This window comes from Poecilia mexicana, unplaced genomic scaffold, assembly GCF_051168715.1.
Source record: "Poecilia mexicana isolate PSO_F unplaced genomic scaffold, ASM5116871v1 scaffold_6, whole genome shotgun sequence".
NCBI classification, from domain to species: domain Eukaryota; kingdom Metazoa; phylum Chordata; class Actinopteri; order Cyprinodontiformes; family Poeciliidae; genus Poecilia; species Poecilia mexicana.
In genome coordinates this window covers 24,271,518-24,295,096 of record NW_028263375.1, presented here as the reverse complement: position 1 = coordinate 24,295,096, position 23,579 = coordinate 24,271,518, and the positions used below count along the sequence as shown (strand labels likewise).

General features: G+C 39.9%; 1 protein-coding gene across 1 annotated transcript in view; it reads right to left on the bottom strand.

Annotated features, from left to right (window-relative positions):
- The window catches only part of LOC106929275 (contactin-1a-like), a 55,463-nt gene that overhangs the window by 7,121 nt on the left and 24,763 nt on the right, over positions 1–23,579 (bottom strand). The window contains 15 exon segments of the mRNA XM_088006739.1: positions 822–901; positions 1,461–1,610; positions 2,010–2,171; positions 5,122–5,245; positions 5,873–6,045; positions 7,576–7,703; positions 8,682–8,829; positions 9,950–10,067; positions 10,543–10,667; positions 10,803–10,984; positions 11,841–11,940; positions 12,385–12,591; positions 13,867–13,962; positions 14,214–14,392; positions 15,833–15,962. Coding sequence (XP_087862865.1) covers positions 822–901; positions 1,461–1,610; positions 2,010–2,171; positions 5,122–5,245; positions 5,873–6,045; positions 7,576–7,703; positions 8,682–8,829; positions 9,950–10,067; positions 10,543–10,667; positions 10,803–10,984; positions 11,841–11,940; positions 12,385–12,591; positions 13,867–13,962; positions 14,214–14,392; positions 15,833–15,962 — 2,102 coding nt within the window.

The window sequence follows — 23,579 nt, the reverse complement described above, 5'->3', positions numbered from 1 at the left end:
TTTCAAGGTTTTAATATCAGAAGCATTGAACTCAACTATTAAAGCTCAGATTTACAAGGTGGCAGTACTTCTTCTTTTTACCAGAATTCAGAACAAAGAACTCTTTAAAACATCCACAACTAATTCAGGTCCTTTTTTATGCTTAAAAGAAAAATAGGACTCAGTAGTGGTTTACAAAATAAAACTCTGCCAAATATTAGAGTTTCCAGAGTCGAAGGAGATGAGGCTAAACCATGAAGCCAAATGGTAAAACATAAAAATAATGACGAGAGGTGCAACAACTATTGGTCGGGTAGTTCTTGTAAAATATATACTGTGTGAACAACTCCTTTTCTATATGCTTGGTGCTTTTGTTTTGAGGTTATTAATGGAAGCAATTCTTGAGTTGCCCCGTTGTATTGACGAACCGGACCGATGAATATCGATCTGACGATCTGGCTGACAACGTTCAGTCAGCATTAAAGATGTTTTAATTATTTTTGTGGCAGGGTTTCAATAAAAAAAATTAAATAAGAATAACAGTCAGACACGATTTAAGCAATTGTAAACAAATGCAAATATGCACTGCAGCTGAAGTTGCTACTTCTACTGCTGGAACTGATTGAATCTGAACTGGATGAATCAGAGTCTCTAAAGCGCAGTTTGAGTTTTACTAAGCCTTCAATTTGTGAACATCTTTTACTTAAACACAAAGTAACTTTACAACAAGCTCTAAGTACCTATTGAGCAAAATGCATAGCCGCTATTCCAAACTGACCGAACAGAAAATGCTTCGTCAGCTCTTAACACAGAGATTTCTAGGCTGGAAACAGCTGACCTACCGTCCATGTGATGGTCAGCTCTCTGCTGCCCCTGCTGCCCCCGTCGCCCCTGCCGACATCTGAGGGCGCCACCACAGGAACTACAATAAGACAGCAGTGGCAAAACTTTGAGCCCACATACTATGAATCCACAAAAAACAAAGCCAAACCCACACACAGCCTGCAACCTAGCTCTGGATTTACGAATGAGACACATTTCCACGACCAACACGGTATCAATATCTGCTAGTGCGTCAAACGCAATCCTTAATCTACTCATAGGAAGCCCGCCAGCCGTAGCTCACCTTCATTTAGAGATTTTTTTTTTAGTTTTTATTTTTTTTAAAGAGGTCATAGCAGGTCTGAATTCCAGTGTCAGGTTTCACAAAAGTGCTTATTTGTAAAGGCTCGTGTGGTGAGTTTGGCACGATGTGTTTTTGGAAGCCGAGCCTGATGTCAATACTGCTGATTCACTTCTGCAGGGATACTTTATATATTCAAGCAAGCAACAACAGAAAGACAAGGTGGAACTAACAAACGGAAAGCTGGGTGGTGGTAAAACTCAGTTTTCTTCCTTCTTTTACAGCACTGCAAACAAGTTTGCTTTTCAGTTGTCTAAATGACAGTCAGCAGATCTAAGAAATCTGGACGTGGTCCTACCTGATTCCAGGGTTTTCTCTTTGCTTGACGGCCTGCTCGGCTCTCCTGTCCCCAGAGTGTTGGTGGCCGTGACCCTGAACTCATATTCTGTCCAAGGGAACAAATCCACCACTTTGGCTGTCTCTGCATTCCCCTCAACATCAGCAGGAGCTACAAAAAAAATAAAATAAAATCACAACTTGGGACTGATCAAATTTGATCAAATCGACAGTAAAAGTATCTTTTAAAAGTTGTTACATTACGTTTGTCATGTTGTAAGCAAAAACTCTGAACTTGTTGGACTTTTATGAGAGAACAAGATAAGGCATTGACAGCTGTGAGTTTAATAGTAAAACAGTGCTGGCCGACAGTTCAGAGGTAACTCTGAAGGAGCTGCAGCTGCCCACAGCTCAGGTGGGCGAATCTTTTTGACAGCATTTTTATTAGTGATACGCAACACAAGTTTTAATGAGAGAGTGGCAAGAAGAAAGCTGTTGTCAAAATAAAAGCCATAAATCCTAATTAATTATTGCAATCGCACACAATCCTGTGGCGATATCTCTTACTCACACGTTGTGGCATTCTTCCAGATGCCTTTTGAGAACTCGTCTCTGTACTGGATGGTGTATTTGGAGATGGGGCTGTGGTTGTCTGCTCCACGGCTCCACTGCAGCGTGACGCTCTTGTCCGATCTGTCAACTATTCTCACCCCGCCTGGTGCACCGGGGGGCCCTGGGGCGAATATATCAAGGGAAGATTAACAGACTGGTTTTAAAAAGTTAAAGTCACAGGTGAAAATGCAGATGTGGCAGAAAAGCCCAGGCGAAGGACAATCACGCAGCTGTGAATGAGCTGCAGACAGGAAGAGTGATGATTCTGGGAGAGATTCAGTCTCTTAGGGAAATCCCTGGAATTAACTCTGATCTGTTTAACATGCATAAAAAAAAAACACAAATAACAAAACTTCCATAAAGCACAGCATATCACAGCCATTTACATTTTCAAGCTTTTTCGTTTGAAAGCCCGAGGCAAACTTTGACTTTAGGGCATTCAATTTTTATAGTGCAGTGGAATATGTTCACTCAAACTTAGTCAAAGGCTTTTTAATCCAATGTTTCTCTTGGTCCTGATGCAACTCTTAATTCTTCCATTGGAACCAAAAAAAAAAATGTCTGGGTTGGAAATCCCAACCCGCAGCCTGAGAAAGCCAAAATTCTCTGTTAGAAAAAAAAATATATATATCTAAGCTGAGAATAAAAGCAAAGACAATATATTCACTGTTTAACTGCCCTAATAGAACCACGAAGAAAGGAAAGGCATTTACATTCTGTACATGTACAAGAAAATAACTTAGTTTTGGATAGTAAGCATTGTCAATATTTACAACGCATGTAAAAAAGTTCTCACACCCTTGGATGTTTTACCGTTTTCATTTATATGGCAGTTAAATAAAAATAGTTAACACAAAATGAGCAGTTGCATAAACACAAGCTCCCTTTAAAGTGAGTGACCTAATTCAACAGAGGCCCCATCAAATGGTGCCAGTTGTCTCAAAATGAATGGAATGGATCACCTGAGTGCAGTGACTGGATCTCAAGTGATTGTCAATAAGTATTCATGGATACCATTACAGCACAAAGACAAAAAAAACACTCCAGACAAATCAGAATAAAGGTTGTTAAAAAGTACAAGTCAGGGGATGGATAAAAAAAAAACTTTCTAAGGTATTAAATATCCATTGAAGTTCAGTTAATCTCATCATGGCATTTAAGGAACATGACCCATGTGTAAATGTGCCTGGATGAGAGAGGACACCAGGTCACCATGACTACGCTCAAGGAGTTACAAACTTCAGCACCGGAGATGGGAGAGGCTCTACAGAAACCAAAACATATTGAGTCGAACATAATCGATTTGCAAAAGCAATGGAAACGGTTCAAACGTCCAAGGATGCGAGTGCATTTACAGGCTCTGCGTTTCCTCATCTGCCTTGACGAATCGGCTGCCGGCTTGCTCTCCATTAGGAGCGACCCGGGATGCCTGCTTTGGCTACAGTTTGGGGGAACCGTCACGCTCAGACGCTGCGCGTTCACCTGGCCGTCTGTCAGCGCTCGCTGTGAAAGCCGCAGCAGCCCAGCCAGGACGCTGCAGGGATCACTGGCACTCTGGATCACTGCTAGAATTCCTGAGTGGAAATCTACAGAAAGCCTTTGTCCTGTAAGACTGAGCCTGTTTCATGACCGGAGAAGAGGAGCTGCAAGGGAGGCTCCCAGTTGTAGAGTGGGGAGGGGAGAGAGAGAAAAAGCAAAGCTTGGTGAATCATCCAGGAGCTGAACTCGCAGCAGAAGGAGAGATAAAGCGCTGAAAGTTGCCAGTGTTTACTTTGTGTGTACTCTTACGAAGTGATAAAAATCAGCAGCTGTCTGTCAAAATAAAGTGAAGAAAGACAGAACCGTGTGAGTCATTATGTCCTCATCACATCACCATCACACTTGATTCATTCATAAAGAGGCCGGATGGGAGCCAACACTCTTCCAAACACGTTTTACAGTCACAGAAGCATTTAGTGTCCCATTCAGTTTATTCAGCCACTGTGACTCTGTCGGAGCAGCGACTTATCACAGTTCCTGACAATCAAAGACAAATACATTTCCCATGCTCTTTTCCTGGGTCAGGTCAGGTTCTTGTTACAAACAGGTCTTCTGTGGTTCCCGTAGCAATATTCAGAAAACAAAACTTTGCTCCCAACGTTTGTTGTCACAGAGATGACCAGATTAATTGGCGAAAAAGGTTCTGATTCAATTGTTCCTAGAAAGAGTTTCTCACTGTTTTTGTAACGTCAGTGTGTCTGATTTTTTTTTTTCCCCTTCTTAAACACGCATAGACTTGATCCCTTATGGTAATTAACATTCTGAATTGCTTTAATGAGAACTGCACAAGTATGTGGCTGATGAGCCGTACAACAGTTTTGTCTTCCCAGTTGCTTAACAAGCTCTCCAGCTATAAACTGTCTGACATATTCAGATGTATTTCATTATAAGTTTAAAATTCAAACTATTGTTCTGCATCTCTAACCCTTGCATACTTTGGAGAAATCTTATGAAAAGCAATTTTTTAAAAACTATATTGCGCATGGTTCGGTTAGTGTCTTATGTGCAGTAGATAATTTTGTAGGTTTTTTTGTTTGTTTTTTTCTTTAAGGATAGACCCAGAGTAGTTGAAGGTGCAGGCTGAAGCTAATGGCCAGTCTATTGACCACAGTGGATTAACATTTTTTTAACAGCTCTATTCTCAAAAATGTTGAGGTCGTTTATCCAAATGCTATTTTATGATTTAAAGTAAGACAGATTACTTTAAATCTTTCCTGCTCTGGAAAGTACAAATGGTCCGCAACAAAAAAAACTCAAATAAAAATAATTTACAGACGTTTTAAACAATCACCAAACAAACTCTACAGAATTAACCTAAAAGTTCACCAAAGCGTCAGCTTAGGCTTAACCCTAAAAATGCAGAAAAATGTTTGATTGTTCACCAAAATCCAATGACTCAAAAAAAAACAAAAAAAAAAAAAAAACCCAACAACCTGTGCAAACTAAAACTACTACCAGTAAATCAAAAGTGTTACGGATGAAGCTGTTTTCATGGCTTTCAAATTAAATTCCACCAATGGCTCACAACTCACCCCTGACAACCAGGTGGGCTGAAGCGGAGGTGTTGTCCACATGGGTTTTTGCAGTGCAGGTGTAGCGTCCAGCATGTTTCAGTTGAGCATTTTTGATGAGCAGTTTAGTGTTTGAGCTTCCATTCTGCATTAAACACAAGGAAAACAATTCGTTACTTTGAGAAATTTATCTAAAGGGGGAAAAAGTGACAGAAACATTTTGTTTTTCAGCCCAAAAATCTAAAGAGATTTACACCAAACTTCACCTTTTTTTTTTTTTTTTTTTTTGCCTTAGTTGCATTATTTCACTAAAGGCTGAAATTGGCTTTGCTAGCAACACAAACAGAAGTGAAACAGAACTCCCCTTGTAAAAAGGGAAAATTCCTGCTCACAAAAATAGGAGATCATCATTCACAGTCGTAATCTGGTGGTTGCTGAGCGAGTGGAGAAACAAATGAGAAACCGCCAGTTTATGGTCAGAAATGCACTTAGAGAGAGAGAGAGAGAAGGTTATGTCCACATGATAGGACATAATGGCAGTTATAATTACAACTGGGAGATGACTCAATGCTCTTTTCAAGAAAGTATGGGGGATTAATTTTGGAGCCATAAAGTCCACTTAAAATAGACTGTACTTTTCCATCTCAGATATTCCAGTGAAAACAACACTATAGCATCAGACTTCAAAGCATGATTCTTGACCTGAATGAACCGAAATTCAGTCCTAATAGGAGAAAACAGACAAACCAAAACGATTGTGGCGAGTACTCACCAGGATGCTTTCATAATGCGTGTTGTCTTTGTCCAAATCAATTTCTTGCCCATTCAGGGACCAGACAAAGGTGATGTCCACCATCGGGTCATACGACGCTGCACACTCCATCCAGGTGTTGTCTCCAGTGTGAACATCGGCGTTCGAGGGAGCCAGTGTGATCTTTGTGGACTCTTGAGAAATAAAAGGAACATATAGAATCAATGACAGGAATAAGCAAGAATCAAATCTCAAAGCTGAAACAGTTTTGATAGCACGAACTGTCAGGAGTGGGCGATAAATCAGTTTTATCCATGAATCAAATTTTCTGTTAAATCTGTTGTTTTTTTATTTACCAATGTGTAGTGATGTCAGGCTTGTTTTTCGTGTTTAGTTGAACTTTGAATCCAGGTCAACTCGATGGTCAAAACAAAAGCCAGTTAAAAATAAAAAATAAAAAAATAAAAAATACTTGTGTCATTTGTAATTTCTTTTGAAAAAAAGAAAACAATATTAAAAATCTATGAAAAATCAAAAATGGACTTTGGTATGAAAAATCCTGGGATCAATGAAAGATGATGAGCCTTCCAGATTTGGTGTCTGTACTCCTATTGAACAATAATAAATCTTATTTAAAAAAAAAGGAGTTATCTGATTTTCTCATCACTTACCTTGTTACATTAATAATCACAATTATCTAAATTTTACAAACAAAATCCAATGCAAGTAAAATGTTTACTGCATCTAACCACTTAAAAAAAAGATCAATTTAATGCTTTGCATTTTGATGCAATACTGTTCCTTTTCATATACTTTGATACATTTTATCTTTGGTGACTGTCCACCTAAATATTACAGAAACCACATCGACTGGACCCCATAAACACGCATGTGGCAGGATGCTTGTCTGATAGCCGTTTCCATTCGTAACTATAAAAATTAATATTACACGTCTCAGTATTTTTCCCCCAACCACACAGATCTATCGAACAGATGTTGTGCAATAAAACACTTTACAAAGCATATTAGATAGATTTCTGACAATTTTAGTGCCAACACAAGCTACAAATGAGGACCTGTGGAGCAAGGCATCAAAGACGGCACCACAATTAAATACAATTAATAAATAATATTAATTATTTACATGATAAAAGGTTTGCAGAACAAACGCAAAAAAACAAGTCATTTACATGTACTAACTTTATGTGTTTTTTGAAGGAACAAAAAGTGCAATAAACACAAATGTCCAGAAGAGGGCAGAAAAGAGCTTTGAATGCAGGGACACCGAATCTCAACTGTGAACAAAGTCGATGCTTGACAGCTCAAATTATAGAAATGACAGGCAAAATAACTACAATCTTTCATTTTCACATATTACTTTTCTGATCTTGAACCAAGAACTGGTGTTTTTCTCCCAAAGAACGGCAAGGCCTAATTCCCCTGTCTTTGCACATTGGATCCAAAGCAACTCCCTCCTCAATCTGGCCTTGGGGGAACGAGTGAATATCCAGCAGAAGCCTGTATCCTGTCACTTTGCTCTGTAGGTCGTTATTTAACATCAGTTGACATTTGGAGGTCGGCCCTCTTTGGTAGAACTGCGAAAGACGAGATTGATTGCCAGCTAACATTGGGAGCCGTCAAAGCAAACTCCACCGTCCAACAAGCATCAAAGGCAACCGAGGGCTGTTTGTTTTAAGCTTTGTTTGAGATTGGCTGCAACTTGCCTGTGACCACCAGAGGGCGCGTGCTGTTGGCCTTTCCCCAGTCGTTCTCCACAAAACAGGTGTACCTTCCCTCATCTTGGGGCGTCACGTTAAGGATCTCCAGGCTGCCGTCATCCCAGATGAACATCCTGAGGAGGGAACAGGCCAAACACTCACACACTGAAGATTCCAGAAATCTTAAAAGGTCAAAAGTGCACCGTTTGGTATTCCACGTACTAGGAGATGATGAAAAATAGTGAAAAAATTCAATATCGCTGTTAGTTTTCATGAGAAAAGCAACTATGTGCACAACTCAGCAAGAAGCCGTCTCACTTTCCTTCAAAAGTAATATATGGATTCATTTTTTTCATGCATGACGGAAGGCATGCCAGAAGCCCCCTGCCCATTACCCCCCGCACACCCTCTCCTGCTCAAACAGAAGCCGTAGAGAGAATTAGGATGCATACGCTGCATAGTAAATGACTTGCTGCTCCTCCTCCACAATATGTGAGTGTCAGCATTGGGACTCGGTGGGGGTGGGCGGGTTAGGGAGTAGCATTGGAGATTGGAATTGGGAGTTGTGTGGGGGGCGTCTCACTGCACTCAGATTACACTTGTTTGCCAAGTGAGGAGCAGGAGATGGGGCTTTCCTCTGCCCAAACGGCGCTGCATTACCAGCTTAACGTCAGCCAGTGACAGACAGAGCAGCTCTGCTCAGCAATCAAACACATTTAAGACTTTTCCTCCGATTACGGTGGGTCTCATAGATCTGGAGCTTATTTAGATCAATGTTTTGTAAAGCGTTTCTCTGGGCACTTTAGCTTGCCTTCAAAGCAGAATGACAGATTCTGGTCCTTGCAGCCCAGATGTGTCCAAATGACAGACGACGGCAGGCAGCTGATGAATATTGGCATTAGAAACGACAAAGGACGACTCAACCTTTACAAACCAGAGACTGAATAATATGAATAGAAATAACTGAATATGAATATTTATTTATTCATATTCATTAGATTGTTATTCAAATTTATTTTTAGTGGGGAAAAAAAGAATAAAAACACATCAAACGTTCACTCATTTGAGTGGGAACAGAACGAGTGTTTGAGTCTTACTAAGGGACGACTGACCTGGAGGAGTTGGAGAGCAGCTCCGTGTCTTTGCTCCAGGTGATGGTGGGCTTCGGGGCGGCTTTGGCTTTGCATTCAATAACCACCCGGCCATTTTTAGGTGCCAGCACTCTTCTCACATGGTCATGGGGAAACTTTGGAGCCCCGACTGTGGAAGACAGAATCGATTATTCTTCCCAAACTAGCTGTATTAAACAATACTCCGAGAGTCAAAATGTTCTACTGAGCACAATTTCTGCACAAAAAAAGCTGCAGATTTCTTATTTTAACCCAAAAGCTGGAGTTATGATTGGTAGACGAAAGTCTGGTGATTCTAATCCACCATTGGGTCCAAAAAAATGTGTCCCATTTTTTTTGTTGTTGTCTTGTTTAAGTTGGAATCTCAGAGAAGTGACTATGACGGAAAGTCACCCTTCTTGACAGTAGGGCTTGCCCCTTATTTACAGCTCCCACATAAGACATTTTGGAAATATTCATCCTGCCAACTTTGTGAGAACAGCTTTGAAAATATCACCTTCCTTTTCCAACATGAATAGGCATCTGAGCACAAAGCAAGGTCTATAAAGACATGGATAAACCGGTTTGGCATGGAAAAATTTGGTCTTCGCAAAACTTCAACCTCTTGTCCAACATCAGTGTCTGACCTTAAAAATGAACTTCTGGAAGAAAAAAAATGGTCCAAATTTGCCATAAACACACTTCTATTACAAAATAATATTAAATCCTATGAAGTAAGAATATTGTGTCATTCAAGTCCATATCCTCTATGTTTAGCATTGATGTTTTGAGCATAGACATAGTCATAAAGTCAATATGCTAGAGAGGGAACATTGAATGAATTTTGTTCTCCCAATTCACTTGCTTGTGAGGTAAATTCTTCTGTGACATTATGAGTTTTTTATGCATTTCTAATAATTAGATTATTTTTAATGCAAAATGAAACTTAAAAATAAAACTCATCCAGGACTCCATTGTTCCCCACGAGGAGGTTCAGGCTAAAATGCCAACCATTGCCTTGCTGTATCAGGTTTGTATTTTGTTTCTGATAAAGCCTCTAATGTCCAATGGCAGTGGCTTCAGCCAGGTATTTCATGTTGCAGATCATATCTATAACCCATCCTGTTGCGGCAGATCAGGACGGGGTTAGCAAAAAAACAACAAAAAAAAAACCCAAACCGGTTTTTAGCTCAGCAGATTTTAGAATATAGTCCTCTACATTTTAGCACAGCGGTTTTTGTAGCAACGACTTGAGCCAGGATTCGACTCACAAAACACTCTTAGCTCTGCGTTGGCATAAATGACTCCGTGGCGATTCTCTGCTATGCACTGGTACATTCCCGCATCGTCTGATGTCAGCCTGCTGAATCTCAACTCGGTCCCGTCAAGCTGTGGGAAAGAACAGAGAAGTTGGACGATTTTCATCCCTTTTAAGCAGCAGAAACGACATCTAGGACACCCTGATGAAAAAGTAAATGCTCCACACTTACATGCCTTCTCTACGCAGCATTTTACATTATGTATTTTGATACAGCACATCTTAATATTTCTTTGCACATTTTCTGTCACTGGCTGCCGTTCCCACGGGGGGATCTCAGGCTGACGACAGCTGTTTCTGGGGAACCGTTGCACAACAGCTGATTAACAACAAGTATTTTCCCCCCGTCATGATGTATGTACACGCACACACACGCACGCACACAGACGCGCACACGCACACACACACACACACACACACGCTTGTTCCCTCGCTGCTGAACTACATTAACAACACATGGCTGCACACGCAACTGAGAGGAACGACACAGAGGATGCTTACTATACTGCCAACTGAACAACAAACATTCCCATGCCAGAATTTTACCGGTTCTCCATTTTTCAGCCAGCGGATCTGAGGTTTCGGGACACCTTTGGCAATGCAAGACATGGTGTATTCGCTGTACAGGTCTTTCTCTGTGTTGACAATGTGCTCCACCCACTCTGGATGCGCTGCAATGAGAGGAGTTAAAAGTTAAAGAAGTCTACAGGCAAAAAACGGACTGGATAGGGACTTTTCAATTCACTGAAAGTGTGTTTTAGCTTTCATATGCCAAGGGCTGACATGTCATTCAACATTTCTCTTACCCTCCACAGATACGTTGGCATGATGCGAGTCCTTTCCCTTGTGGTTTTCCGCTTCACAAATATAGACGCCGCTGTCATTGAATTGGACGTTTGGGATGAACAGCTGAGCACCGGCCATCCGCACCTCGTGATTATGTGGTAAAATTTTGCCCTTCCTGCTCCAGCGAATCGCAGGTACGGGGCTGGAACGCACAAAGCGACGAAGCAAAGTCACACACCGGACAGGATTCAGCTTGTAAGACATGCACTGCTTTGCAAAAGTAAAACATTTGCCGCACGTATTCACGTTAGAATCCTATATGTCAGTATTAGAGAGTAACTGTTAGGTGGAGGTAAAATGACAGTTTTCTGTGAGCAAAAATCGAAAGAGCGGCACACACTGATTTCATCGGGGCTCCTACAAAAGTTAGTTTTAAAACTCAGACTATATCAACGTGTCTGTACTGGTGTTTTTATTCTAGAAATAAGAGCACAATTATTTAGTTGAGCTTTAAAATCGCCATATTTCACAAGTCATACATTTATCACCCCCCCCCCAACATTCAAAACTTTGGTTTGGTTCCATTTATTTCCACACGTCTTTTGCACAACTACAGACTGAACTTGTACTCACTTTAGTTTGCAAAATATCTTAACGCCAGGTAGACTGAATAGGGACCAACTCTGAACATCAGTTTTTAAGACTTACTGCATATTCCTAGCTCTGACACATCAGCATTCCTTTGTTGTCGTACGTCGTGACCCTTTGCGCCACCCTTCACCCACTGAAAGGTCTACGTTTGATTTATATTTAGTTCATTCCATTCGTCCGCTCCTCGACTCAGCCCGGCTTTTCAGTCAATGCAGAAGAAAATATTCCCCGTGCCATTTTCACACCGCATGGATCCCATTCAAACATACGCCGCAGAAGTCATTAGCTTGGCTCCGGGAAGAAGACGAAGCAATAACCGATTGCATTTTGCTATAAGCGTTACTATAACCCTGCAGTTACTTCATGCACTCAAGCAAACAGGGAATGTCAAACCTTTTCTCACTTACTTCCCCAGTGCAAAGCATTCCAGGATGATGTCCTGTCCCACCAATGCAGTGGTGTGCGGGAACTTCACACTGAGGTCAGCAGGATATTTTCTGATGGATCCTAAACCGAAGAGCAACAGGTACAAACACATACCACAAAGATGAACCATACTTAAATCAAAGGGATGGAAGATAATGTTTGTTTTTTTTAATCCTTTAGTTTACCGAAGCTAAATATTCTTTGTATCCAAACCGCAATTTATTTATTTTTTTTTGAAAATGCACTTCTGTGATTAAACATGGAGTTTCTTGAGGATTTTGGAGCATCCTTGAAGAATATCTGAATAAAATAACGGTGGTGCTGCTGTGTGCTCATTTCAGTGATTAACCCTGTAAAAAAACTGCAAGATGTACTGATTCTATTAAAGAAATCGTATTAATAAGTTGCTCCTTCTTTCCCCCCCAAACTGACAATGTTCTTACATTGACACTCTCCTAGAGTGTAAAATAACAATAAAGACAACACAATAATTAATTAAGACAAAAAAAAAAAAAAAGCACTAACGTTCAGCAAGAGGCTTTAGGGGAATAAATTTGGAAAACACGCTCTTGGAGATGGACGGGCTGGACGTGAAGCAGGAATAGTTGCCCCTGTCTGACGACTCCACCTTGGAGATGTAAAGGTTGCCGGTTATCTGGGAGACAAAGTGCCGCATGTCCAGTGGGATGAAAGTGGGGAATTCATTGAGGATCCATCGAAACGACAGCTCGCCTACACAGCGATAGAGAGAGAAAGAGAGAGAGACACGCGTTGAAATGCTGCCTGTCAATCAACGGTTCGGACACAAGGCAACGTTTATGGAAACAGACCAGGAATCTGGATATGAGCATGGGCTCAAATATATGAAACGTATGAATAGTCATGAACAGCTACGCCGTGCTGAGTAATTACAATTCGCACATGTTTTGACCTTGCAGACGGATTTGCAGGATTCTTTGGGCTGAAAGGCTTAACGGAGTGCGCTGTGGGGAAGTTCTGCTTGTTGTAGTGATTGTGATGCTGCTGGAGTGGGTAATTCCATAATAAATGGATGGTTACAGATTAGCATTCAGTGTGAATATTGTAAATGTCAGTGGCGTTTTATTTAGCGGATGGCTACGGCCACATTAGCATTGCTAATGGAAACTGGAAACGACAACTAAAGCTGAGGATGCACTGGAAAATTTGTTTTTGTTTTGGTCAGATTTTACTCACAATTTCACGTTGGGCGAAGTCTCTACTAGTTGTGGACAATCTGCAAGGCTAGATGGCATAAAAATAAGGCTGTTTGCATAAATGGTAAAACCAAATATGATTACCCATCCAACAGGAAAATGTGTCGGCAACAGTCACTGAAAAAGAAATGATTGGACAACAACAGAGACTTTTGTTTTACCCAGACTACAGGTGTGAGGTTACACTGTTGGGTCTCAAACCAGACCCTTTACTTAAATTACATCCGACTGGCAAAGTACTCATGTTTCTGGGGATGCAAATTTCCTCCCAGGTAGAGTCCAGAAAGCAATTTACAAAGAAATCAGTGCAATTCAGTATTAATCTCATAGTGGTTATGCTTTAAAGGATATGGTAAAGTTCTGGCAACCACAGCTGCTGGTATGTTACAGTAGATAGGAGGCTTTTTTTTTTTTTTTTTTTTACAGTGTAGCTTTTATTTTTAGATAAGGAAATAAATAGGATTGCTGATGTCATACATGTATTTAAATGTTAAGCTTGTCAAAACACACTGATATATGTCATGAGGTAGTGGGTTTGAAAAAGGTGTGTCTGCAAACAAAAATATTCAGTTCAAACATCCTGTTAATATTTAACCACAAATAAATGTCCCCCGTCGCCCCCTGGACAAAGCTCCACATATAGCTCAAGGTTCTACAGCACCACTTGCATACATTTCTTTCAGGGGGCGTTAGTCTGATTAGTTCCAGATTTTACCAAATTTGAAAATCCCTTCATCAGAGAAGTAGACTCCGGTATCACATGCTTATTTACCTGGATAATGTGGAGGGGGGGCGCAGAGCAGAACGGCCCCCTGGCCCTCCTTGATGTGCACTGCCTGCCTCTCCTCCGGTGAAAAAAGATCGAGATCTGAGAAGACCAGAGACGGAAACGAGATCATCGTTTTACAGGTTGAATCGAAGACTCTCGCGCATCTAAATGTCATCATTACACACTAAACATGAGGTTTGTCTGAACATGAAGTTCCTAATGAAATGTTGTTGCATATTTCATATGCATGTCATGCATGAATTAACAGCTCTGGGGAAGCTGCTCAATATCTGGATAGCACTGCACATTGCTGCCTACAGAAGTGGCTCACTCCAATCCAAACAACTCACATCCGAACTGGACAGACGCCTCTTGGCTGACGACCGTGCCGTACATGTTGGTAGCCAAGCAGGAGTATTTCCCCACGTGCTCCGATCTAACGGGGTTGCTGATAATCAGGTTGCCTCCCGATAAACTGTAGCTGCTGCCAGGTTTGCTCAGGTCAATATCCGTGTTGTTCAGCCTCCATCTGCATGGAAAGCAACCTGGGTGAGTATACCTGTTTGTCAGTGAGATCACGTTTATGTTTTTCGGTCTTTAACTACTTCTGCTAACTTTAACCAGTTTTTATTAATTCACATATCGAAACGTTCTGCTTCTTCTGGAGATTTCTGCTATATCTTTTTTCTAAATTTTACCATTGTACTTTTTGAAATGTTTGCGCTTTTTTGTGCGAATTTCAGCCCCATAGAAATTGAAATTCTACAAAATTCCACAAAATTTTGCCAAAATCTTCTGCTTTTTTTAGCTTACTACTTCTGCTTTAGTAGCTGCCTACTTCAATATAGAAACTCCATTGAACTCTTAACCAAGTCACAAGACTGTAAAGTATCTTCAAATTTTTCAGCTTTTGAATATCTCTCACGGTTTTTCCACGATTGCGATTACAATGTCATCCTATGGTGGAATTCTCTAACTGTTTTTTTAACTTTTCATGATTTTTGACAAACAGAATGATGCTGTTCATACATATTTAACTGTACAGGAATAATTTATGCATCAAAATGTAGCCATGTATGTCTACTTTAAGGAACTATGACTATCATTGTGACAATTCTTATGGTTTTCTGTCAAACTCTTCTGGAGCACAGACATGTCAGACATTTCTTCAATAGAAAGAAATAGGAGTGCTTTGTTTCTATCTGTGTGTCGGCATTCTTTTTGTCTTCCTTTCTGGAAATGTCTTTTGCTTTTAATGGTTTTACTGTCTACAAAGGTCTTCAGCAAACTCATCAATTTTAGCAATTAATATATCAAAATGTTCTGCTTCTTCTTCTGAACTATATTATATTGTTTGCTAAATTTTACTATTGTACTTTTTCAAACATTTTACTATTGTACTTTTCAAACATTTTACTATTGTACTTTTCAAACATTTTACTATTGTACTTTTCAAACATTTTACTATTGTACTTTTTCAAACATTTTACTATTGTACTTTTTCAAACATTTTACTATTGTACTTTTTCAAATATTTCAAGTTTCATAAAAAATTCTGCTTCTGCTGAATGATGCTAAATCTTTTGTTATATTTAGCAAAAGTAAAATATAGTGAAAGCTATATTTTTCAGTATAACTTTTACTATATAGCAAAAGTATAGCAAACCTTTTTGCTATATTTTGCCAAAAAAAATTTGCTATATTTTACAAGCATTTTTAAAAACGTATTTTTAAACAACTTTTTTTTTAAAGTAAGAATTTGTTGACCAGTTGTATCTCAGTTTACTTGCTGGTAAAATTATAAGATGACTTTAAATATAAATCTTCATCTACTGGTATAGTAATAATTATTCAGCAAAGAAAGGGCGACAGCCGACATGTTACAGACATGTCTGCAGACCCTGAAACAACGGAGGTGAAATTTGAAGTGCATAGTAATGCGGCTGGGTTTATGGAAACATTATGTTACCTGTATGTGGCAGGTGGATTGGCTCTCGCCTGGCAGGTCATGACAATTCTGGCCTCAGGCGCCTCCTCGGGGTAGATAGTGTCCACCGGCTGCTCCTCAAACACCGGGCCGAAACCTGTGGCATCATCTGCTGAAAAGAACCAAGGCAGAGTAGGATGAAAAACAGCATGAGGCACATTTGCAAGCTGGTAAGATCAGGAAGTTCAGTCACTAAGTTTGATCAGCAAAGCAGAAATTATCCCAGCAACTACTAAATGTGTTGGTGTGAGAGCAGATGTTTAAAAATGCCCACATCAAACCCTTTTCCCACTGCATGCGTCATGTTTAGCCGTGTGTTGCAGATGTGCAAGAGCCCACTTTCATGAGAAAGCTTTTTGTTGTTGTTGCTGTTGTTCAATCTGGCTTTTGCAATAGCGACACACACATGCAATCACCCCCAATTACTCATTAAAGGAGACAGACATCCCGAGCAGTGGCATGAATAAGACATAAACACAATGCTGAGCCATGAATAGGCAATGAGGCAGAATGTTCCCAAACGCTGATTATTCTCAAAGATCAAGACTGTGTAGGTGGCTGAATGGATTGCAAATGGGATGCGTGTGTATGAATGCGTGCGCACATGGGTGTTATTCCCCCCCCCCGTGTTTCTGTGTTCTAAGAATGCACAGCTGACACCTCAATGGGGGACGTATGCTATTTCAGACAGTAATATGCCGCTCTGCTTTAGTTCATGGAACCAGGCCAAAGCCAGGAATTCACTGACTACAACAATGTCCTATAGTGCCTTTCTAATCCTCTCCTACTGATTCATTTTGTTACATCACGACCACAAACTTCAACGGATTTTACTAAGTCGGTGCATGATGGAATTAATATGATGCGAGTTCAACGTTTTCACAGATTGAAATCTGAAAAGCATTGTTTTTATTTAAGTTCAATGCAGTGCTTTGAACCGCATCGATGCAGCTTAAACTTTTCACCTTTCTGGTGGGATTCTCTTGATCTAAATTATTCTGTTTGTTCTGAAACGTTCCCTCACAAACTTAGCGCAACCAGTGTGCCAATATTGAGATTAAATAACACTCTGTTTACTTGTTAGAAGAGTTCTCAGAGCAACTGCTAGGATTGGATTTTATGTAAGGCCATCAGAGCATCATAGTAAAATAAATTGTCACAAGAGGAAGGAGTTAAAGACAAGTCGTGAGAAGAATCATGCACATATTGCTGTAGCCCAAAGTGTGTTGGCTCTTGACGCGTATGTAGAGTAATCTCTGAAACCGGCTGTCTAGGTGCACATCTACAATTTAAATTACTTTTTCTGTCTTGGATGTCAGGGGCTCAAGGTCTTGAAAATCTAATAAGCCTAAAAAGCACGAGGACACATCGACAGTCACATTAAGAAGTTTGTTACACTCTGAACAGCCGAGCAGGCGGTCTGCGTAAAGACACTGAAAGACGGGATCAACTTCCACTCAGACGCTATGGCAGCCAGCCGCATGAGAGCGCCTGACATTGATGGAAATCCCAAGGACTCAGAATTACTGCTGGCTGTGAGCGAAATTAAAAAAATGCTAAAAATGGGCCGTTGAGCGGTTGATAAAATTAAAATTAGGTGAGAATCTGCGTTTGGGGAGCAAGGGAGTTGAAAGAAGTGCGAGCAAGGAAAAACCGAAAGCTCTCACTGAAGAGCAAAGAGACTACTGTGACCCTGCTTTCTGTTGACTTAAGCTGAAACCACGTAAAATGTGGAATAAACTCTTAACAGAGATATAAAATATAAATATTAGCCTGGTGGTTTTCGGTGAAATGTTGAAGTAGCAGTTGAAATGTAACGAGCTCTGGTGCCGTTCCCGACTTTCCCATGTTACGTGGGATGTGACAGATGGTGGCGAGGGTGTTAAAGCAGGCCACATATACTGCCTGGAGACACACGTAGGGCCTTTAACGTTCTCTACAGCATTTTTTTTTTACTTTCCATGTATGTCTCCAACACCCTCAAGATTCACTTTGTCATTTCATGATCACCTAAACCCGTTCGCTCCAATCAACAGCATTCCAAAACTATTAACCCTAACGCTAAGTCGGCATTCCAAGATCTCTTTACTCTTGTTTTTTTCCATCAGAAGTGTGTCACTTTCTCCATGTGTGACGTAAACACTACAGCAACAGAATGATGGCCAGACCTAATTAACTTTGACATGCAGAACGGTGGGTCATAAAAACCAAAGAACAAAAAGATTGCAGAAGGCAACACATCATGTCCTAATCTAAAGAACTCGAGAGCAGAGGAGAATCAAAGTCAGTGACATGGCAGCAAATCACAAGCTGCCATCAACTCATGACCTTAATCACCAGCACAAGTGGGTTATGCTGCAGGACAATGATCCAAAGCACAACAGCAAGTTCACCTGTGAATGGCTTAAGGAGTTTTAATAGATACCGTTTGATGTAGCCTAGTCAAAGTCTTGACTTATTTGAGTTTGATGCAAATGCTGTACAAAAGAACCAACAACAACATTATTTAATACTCTTACTATCCTTTACAGATCCTCTTTGTTCCAATACACACGCAATGTATGTAACAGCGGCCATCATAGCAATACACATCATTCATTTCTGGAACAAGATAATGACAATTAAGTGCTTTTCATTTCTTCACTTCTGGTTATTCGCAAAAATCAACATGCTAGCAAGATAGTGGAATAAAGTCGTGGACTTGTCTGTCGTAGTCCCTAGTTTTCCTGCAGCCTTCCTGATCCGTCCCCAGCCCTCCACATGCTCTGTTCCATTTTTTTTCGCCTGCTGCCACTCAAGTAATCAGTCTGTTCAGCAGGTCGCCTGCTCCTTGATTGCTTCAGTTCCCACCCTGTTGCTGGTCACTGGATGTTTGATGGGTTTTATGTTCCTCGATTTACTCAGTCTCTATATTTTAGACCCCGACTTTGATGCGTCTTACAGTCCAACTATGACAACTCGTCTGAAAAAAATACTGCGATCTCATATGATATTAAGATTCAACAACACATGACGCAGTCAGTGTATAAAATCTAATATGTATGCGCTACAGCTTGAAATAACGTAGCACATAAAGACATTTATTATCTTAGGGAACAGGAACAAGTTTTAACCTTTAGCTTAAAGAATCACAGCGCTCAATGCAGCTTCCCAGAAGCATTTGCAGGATTGCAAATACACACCTCAAATCATCCTACTCTTTTTCTCAAAGCCTCCCACTCTACTTCCTAAAATAGAGCTTTCCACAAAACAGAGAGGAGAAAATCTCTTTTCAACAGCTCTTTCAATCATCCAATTTTTCTCTAATCTCTGAGAGTCTTTGTTTCTCTCTTTTTTTATCCTGCATCAAAGATTTCCTCTGTTCCCTATTTTGCCGTTTCTCGCCTGTGGATACTTGGCTTTGACTTTCTTAACAGGCAAGTCATTATTACACAATGGTCAACTGTGAGTCCTCCTAACAGAAAAAGAAAGGAAAGCCAGACAGTCTCTTTAACAGAGAAGGCCACAACTGCAAAACAGATGTGTAATGTGTGCCACCGGGGCCGGCTGGAAGTGGACAAACCTCTTTAACAAACACAGGCGGCCCTGTGCAGCTCAATGGCATTGAAGTTTATAGATTCGGCTGGAAACAACACTTCTTTATTTTCAGATTTTTTGTTTTTCCATAGTGACATTGAGCAGCAAACATTCATTATTATTGAAGATGTTAGTATGTCTTTGTTTTATTGCCAAGTGTCTTTCTAAATTTGTTTGTTCACATGGTTTGTTTTAATATCCCCATGGAAACATGATTATTCAAATCCCACAGAAGTGTAATTCTCTGGCGAATTAAATTTTAATTCGCTCTATGTGCAGAAGATGCGCTTTTTTTTTTTTTTTGCTTGACCAACTGAGAGTCCAAGTGGGACAGATAGCATATTGTGTCCTTGAGGCAAAACAGACACAATGTAGTAATAATTACCCACACACCCTTGAGCCATGTAATGAGGCATAATATTCCCCTGCAGGGATGATCCACTTTATTATTCTGTTTATATAATAATTAATAATTCTACTTGTACTAATTCGACTGAAACCTATTTGCTTTGGTTAAGAAAACTCATTCGGTCGCTCCATCACTGTAATTTCAAAAACATGTAGCTATATGTATTTGTGGATTGTTTATTCTGGTAAACACAATGGATTATGATAACAATAGTCTATATTAAAGTGTGAAATAATCTGCTTTGTGGTTAGTATTATTGACATTAAGGAAGGGTCCTGTATGTTGTGCTGCCTGCTTGATAAGCTGCTGCCCAACATGCCACAACACCTGTGCAAATACGCTGCATCAGTTTGCATAAAATCATCCATTGACAACTAAAACCACGTCAGCGTCCTCAACGGATTTTCACTTTTGTATAGCAGAAGAGCCAAAACTCTAATGTTCAACTCATTTTCCTGTGGGAGGTTTCTGAACCTCCACCATCAGTTTCAGTTACAGAAAAAAAAATTATTCAAAAGCTTAGCAGAATGAAAGGTTGAGGTTTTAACACAAATGCATCATAATGCAGAGCATGACATTTTGTGCACCATTTTCATAAGTGCACCAAAAAAAATAAAATACTCATGTGATATTTTCACATAGTGACATCTTCTCTCCTTTTCCCTGGTTTTTTAACTTCCAAATCCCTCCTCAACACAAATACAATGCCAAACAAATACATTTCAGACTTGCACAATTTGGAGGCGTGCACCACAGATGGCACAGAAAATACCAATCCAGTTTTTTTGGCGGGAAGCAGGAAGAAAATAGATTGTTTATTTAAACTGTTGTGTGAAATCGTTTTTGTTGTAGCCAAAGCTGTGGTGCACTGTGTATTGCAAACGTGGCACCAAAGCGATTACAGTATATTACTTTAAGAGATTCCAGCCAAGTGTAGAAATAGTAGCAGTGATATCTATCTAGCATGACGAAGCCTCATATGTGGCCATGGGCAAGACGGCACAGATGAGCTAATGCCGTGACAACCAGCCGACTCCACGCAGCACCGACGACTCACACACCCTGGCAACACAATCATGAACTATCACGACCTCAACGCAAATTTTTTTTCTGCCTGGTCAGAACCATTGGGAGAATCTGATGCTCACTGTTAATCACAATGTATGCTTGGTGCACCCAAGGAAATCTTACCAAGACCTCACAGAGATCATCCACGGCTCAGGAACTTTAAAAGCCCAAAGCTCCTGCCTGTCAAAGTGAGATATGTATCAAAAATAGATCCCAAGCATCACATTTATTTTGTTCTGCAAAGAAAAAACACGACCAATGCTTCCTGGTAAAGGAACAAAAATGAATTAGGGGGCGGGGGGGTGACTGAGTAGGTAACAAAGAAGACCATCAGAAAGGACAATTATTCATCCCATCAACTAATCAGCCCACATCCAGGATCTTAGCTTGTTCCCAGGCAACAACTCAAATTATTTGTTCCGTCCAGTTCAGCCTGATGACATTGCATCCATTTTGTTCTTTTTTCAGAAAAAAGTAATGCACGCTGCGCCTGGAAATTGTACGGATGTGCCCAATTAACAACACACAAAATAAATTACAAACGCAAAATGCACTGATACATCTCGGAGTTGAAGCACACATTTACAGAATGCAACTGATTTCTGACATCCTCCTGCAAATTTTATTGAGTTATATATTTTTTTTACACATTTCTTCTGGTAATTTGAAGAAAATCAATAAGTGTTATTTTTGGCCCATCTCTTCTTGCCCAGGCGCAGTTATTCCTCAAGTAACCACAGCAACCTCCGCAGAGTGCAGCTTGCAACATAGCGAGCTCAAATGAGTCAGTCTGAGACCACAGCAGGTTGTTTACTCATTTTGGCTTCTACATGTCTGAACCGCTGCCATATTTGTGGCAAGCTGCATATATTTAACATCAAATAACTCAGCATGGTCTAAGATATAATCAAGTAAATCAATGTTTTAATGGCCGCAACCTTCTTCCTTGTCTGGGCTCCGTTGAAGTTAATGAAGTTGTACCACAAAGTTGTGGTTTCTTTCAGATGAGATCGTCTTGATAAAGCATGTTTGTGGCCATTATGTTACCTGTTTGAAGAATATTATCTGCACACAGACGCAGAACAATAACTGCGATAACTGTTTTTGATTAGTTTCAAATGTGGTGCTATCTTCAGTAGTGATCGGCGCTGTGGATTATTACAGTATAACGAAGAGATTCGTCATCTGAACGCTGAAATAACTGTCATCATGAAAATATTGCATACGTCATAGTACTGTAGGAATATATTTTATTTCTTTATTCTATTATAAACATATTCCTCATGCTCTTTATTAAGTATGTCCTCCTAATACTGGGGAGTCAATGTGTTTTACTCATCACTGGGTAAAATATCATTACCCAATGATGTTGTTAGCTATCAGTGTATATCCTTGCTCTGATGAATCTGGTTTGTAATTCTTAATCTGCTGTGGTGATAGCATCTATATGTCCTTTACATATTTATAGTTTTATTAAAAGAGTATTCTATGATGAGGAACACAAACAAGCAAAATTTAAAGCTTTTTTTTTTTAAATATCCGGCTCTAATACAAGAACTGCGGGAACGACGCTAGGAGCTAAACAAATATTAGCTCTAATGCACTTAAAGAGGAGCTCTGTCAACACCCAGAGGCTTCTCTATAAATAACGGCTTCTTCCAAGGCCACCTCATCACAGAAAACATGAGGAGACTCCGGCTCTCTGCTTTCTGTAAAACCAGCGGAAGAAAACCTCGAAATGTAGCCGTTTATCTACATGGTTATGTGGAATGAGGGAGTAGGAATGGCAATAAGGTATAACACTGTAAGTCTGTTTCTTTATATAAGGCAGTGGTATTTTCATATCGCAACATGTTTACTTATGCTCCTGAAACAGACAGCAAAGTGGGAAGGGTTCTAGTTTATGTTATAGTTTCTAACATTGTCTTTAAATTTTTTTATGAAGTTTTTTTTTTTTTTTTTATTAAATTAAAGATTAGATGACAGTTGGTTCAGCTTACTAAGCTTACTTTGTGGTGTTTCAGAGACATGTTTTATTGTTTCCCAGGTATTAAGGTGAGAAGAAATGACAGCAACTGGCAATCATTCTTTGGCCAAACATAAATCTTGAAAACCAAAATTGTTTTAGGATTTTCATATGCATGTTCTGCATAAGAACAGTAGTGAACAGTAAAGTTTGTTTACTAGAAATAATTCACTTGGCTTTGAATGAAAAAACAAACAAACACAACAGTCTGTTGATTGTTGAAAGGAATGGCTGTATGAACGGTTATTTATTCATGTTAAAAACCGATCCTGATTATATACATCCATGGTGCTGCCTTCGGGTCTAACAAGCAGAAAAGTCCTAGTAAACAACTGGTCATCTAAGGAAGTGACCTTTAGTATTAAAGCAGGAGTTTTAGTGGTTTGTTACTCTGAACACGACGGTCATGTGCAACATGATGCCTGGAGGGAGTAACACCAGCATTGACAGTAGAGAGACGGGAAAAAAAAAAAAACAATTTAAAGTTTACCACTCCACAGTGAGAAAGATCATTAACAAGTGAGTGGATATCACGGCATCTTCCCACAAAAAGAAGAAAGCTAAAAGAGTCATATTTTAGACACCGCAGACCTTAATTAGCATGACAATAAAAAATATATACACGGTACGATTAGAAATAGATTAAAGTG